At 34.4% G+C, this 2,886-nt stretch overlaps 1 protein-coding gene across 1 annotated transcript; it reads right to left on the bottom strand.

The window, feature by feature from the left end:
- Window positions 1–301: 301 nt before the first annotated feature.
- Window positions 302–2,880, bottom strand: LOC136065525 (protein STICHEL-like 4). The gene is made up of 3 exons (XM_065768838.1): window positions 2,603–2,880; window positions 1,207–1,426; window positions 302–921 (listed from the first exon to the last, which is right to left on the bottom strand). Exons 1-3 carry the CDS (start codon window positions 2,663–2,665, stop codon window positions 317–319), a joined length of 888 nt encoding a protein of 295 aa, XP_065624910.1. The 5' UTR covers window positions 2,666–2,880; the 3' UTR covers window positions 302–316.
- Between the last annotated feature and the right edge of the window lie 6 nt (window positions 2,881–2,886).

Here is a 2,886-nt window from a genome sequence, read left to right as displayed (position 1 = left end):
CAACAGAGGAAGAATGATGTAAATACATTGGTAAGATCAGATGGATGTTTTGGCAACAAATTGAAACTTTAGTATCTTGAACACTGAGAAGTTAGGGCACTTCAATTAAATTTAGTGTTGCTGGCACACATACGGAAAAAGCAATGTGTGTTACTTCAATTTTTGAGTTTCCAATTTTGGCCCCAGATTTTATGCCTCCACAAACCAATTGATCCCCAAAACTTTTCAAATTCCCATGCACTAAGAGTTTTCACATATGAAATTAACATAAAACAGGACAATAATGAAAAAACTTTCTAACAGAGATATTGGGGCATTAATCATGGCACTTGCAAATGATGAGTGCATATTGGGGTGTACCTGCACCAAAACTGACTGAGATCAGCTTCCCTTCTTGATACAAAAACTCCTTCACACCATTAATTTGAATTTTATCAAGCACCTCCAACCAGATATCTGCAATTCCTCTATGGCTTTTACCAGAAATATGCCTGCCACTTACCCTGTTATTGTCAATAGAATGTGCGGATGTCTGTTGATGAACCATACTAGTCCCAGCATGTCTTTTTTTCTCTAAATTAATACCCTTAAGCGTGGCATTTTCTCGGAAATCAGCAGAACTTCCAGCACGGAGATTTTCTATTCTGACATTTGTTGACAAGCGTCTCTCCTTATTGGACATCTCAGAATGCTCACTTACTCTCCTGGCTAAATCTCTTCCACCCGCATTATTTAGGGCTAAGGGACTGTGACTAAAACTAGTGTCCGCAGAAGTGGGCAGCATGTACTGCTGATCAGGAGCTAGTTGAAGCAACGCAGCTGTTAGCCATGTTAATTTGTCATTTGACATCCTTAATTGTTTTTCAGCCTCTGATAAAGTTTTCAGAGCTTGACGCAGTTTTTCCATATCTTCTTTGGATACTGCAACCAATAAGAACAAAGATTGAGCTGTAATCAGAAAAGCCACAGAGGAAAAGTTGGCACAAACTAAGCTCAATTTATTATTTAAAGAGGAAAGATGGAAGAGAGTTGCACAACATGAAATTGGTATAAAATGAGATGAAGAAAAGAACAAGGAATGATGCAATTACAGATATTCAGATACACATATCTTCAGTGAGATAATATGATCAACATTGCCAAAACTTGTGAATAAATAAATGAATTAGTATTTTTTTTCTAATATAGCTGGTAACAGTTACTCACATGGTTGTCGTCGAAAGAACTTCCTTCTATGCCTGTCTTTTGTAAAGTCATAACTACCAGCAAGTATATCGGTAATGACTGTAGCAAGCTGTGACATCAAAGCCAATGGCTCTACACCAGTTTCCATTATTATTCTCAAGTTCTTCACAGTGTTAACTGTGTCTGCAGATAGTGCTAAATCAAGAAGATCTACCAATTTTTCATCTGAGATAAGCCCAACCTGAAAAAAGTTTTTATAACTTTCAGTTGTTGTAAAGGTAGAAAAGCATTCCTGTATACTATGGATATAATAATTATCAATGACATCTGTTACTAATAACAAGTGTTGGAAAGAAAGTACATAGAAGGGAATTTTCTATAAAGACAAAAAATGCAGAGAAAATTTTTTTTTATGGACGTGCATCATAAATAAAACAAAAAGATTTAATAAAAAAAAATTTGAATTAGGGTTCATCAGAAGGCAAGAAAATGAGGCCACACTTGCAGATGATAAGACAATAATACGCAACCAAAGGAGCTAACAGTAATTGAAATTTGAAATAATGACAACAACTTCTTTACATCTACGGGAAAACATTCATAGAGGATGCAAATAACCATCAGATACAGCAGAAACACTAAATAAGTAAAATCATAAACCTAACATGCACCATACATTCCCATAGGCTGATAAGTAAAATAATTTGTTCATGTCATTAGTCTTCTCATGCTCAACTTAGAAATGCAATAAACATGGAAATATAAAGTTTAAAAAATATGCAACTGAAATATAGTAATTTCAAAAGCAACATCGTATAAAATAGAAACCCAAACATCGACTATTATAGAAATAAAACCTAATCAAATTAATATTAGACTAATAAATACATCATAAATGTACTCAATTACTTATCCTACCAAACACTTGTAAAGCTAAAATAATCTGAAATTCCAGATATTATTACACACTGATAGCGATTATTATCATTTAGCCTTGTAATCTCCCAAGAGAAAAGATGAGAATTCTCATCATTTTTGGTGGCTTAGAGAAAAGTGTCAGCAAATTAATATTCATCTTTCATACACAAACTTCATCCAAAATCTTATTCCAACATATTGGAAAAATCATCATATTTCATCGAATAATACATCAAAAACAATAACTCAAAGAGACCTTGACAGTGAAACTTTGATAATTAACTCTCCTAAAGGACAATTGGCATACGAAGCAGCTCCAGAATTAATATTTTGCAGGTACATCACGATGCATATCTAGTTGCAAAATCTCAAGCCTATATACATTATGCGGTTCAAGATTAAAACATATATTTTCAAGATGATAGGCATAAAGCAAACATAAGAGGATATGAAAAATATAAAATTCTAATTCCGATAGCAAAAGTGAAGATAAATTTACCAGTTCCTGAACCAGAGGGACAGAGATCCTCTGGCCAAGCAAACTCAGTTGCTCAAGAGTCATCTCAGCATCTCTCAATGATCCATCTGATCTTGATGCAATAAGTTTTAGTGCTTCCTTATCAATTTCTAAATCTTCTTTGGTCGCAATCCACTGCAAAGTATAGATAATATCTGCATCCTTCAGCTTTGGAAAAAAGAACTTCTGGCACCTGGATATGATTATGTGAGGCAAAACATCAAGACTCGAACTGACAAGGACAAAAACCACACGTCTGGGAGCTC

Source organism: Quercus suber, unplaced genomic scaffold (genome assembly GCF_002906115.3).
Source record: "Quercus suber isolate HL8 unplaced genomic scaffold, Cork oak 2.0 scaffold_1004, whole genome shotgun sequence".
Classification (NCBI taxonomy): domain Eukaryota; kingdom Viridiplantae; phylum Streptophyta; class Magnoliopsida; order Fagales; family Fagaceae; genus Quercus; species Quercus suber.
This window is presented reverse-complemented; position numbering and strand designations above follow the sequence as displayed.

Excerpts from the sequence above, each read along its gene's own strand:
- LOC136065525 (XM_065768838.1), bottom strand. The coding sequence starts at position 2,665 with ATGACTCTTGAGCAACTGAGTTTGCTTGGCCAGAGGATCTCTGTCCCT. Across the intron at positions 1,427-2,602 it reads TCCCTCTGGTTCAGGAACTG|GTTGGGCTTATCTCAGATGA; the intron begins GTAAATTTATCT and ends AACTTTTTTCAG. Across the intron at positions 922-1,206 it reads GTTCTTTCGACGACAACCAT|TATCCAAAGAAGATATGGAA; the intron begins GTGAGTAACTGT and ends TATTGGTTGCAG.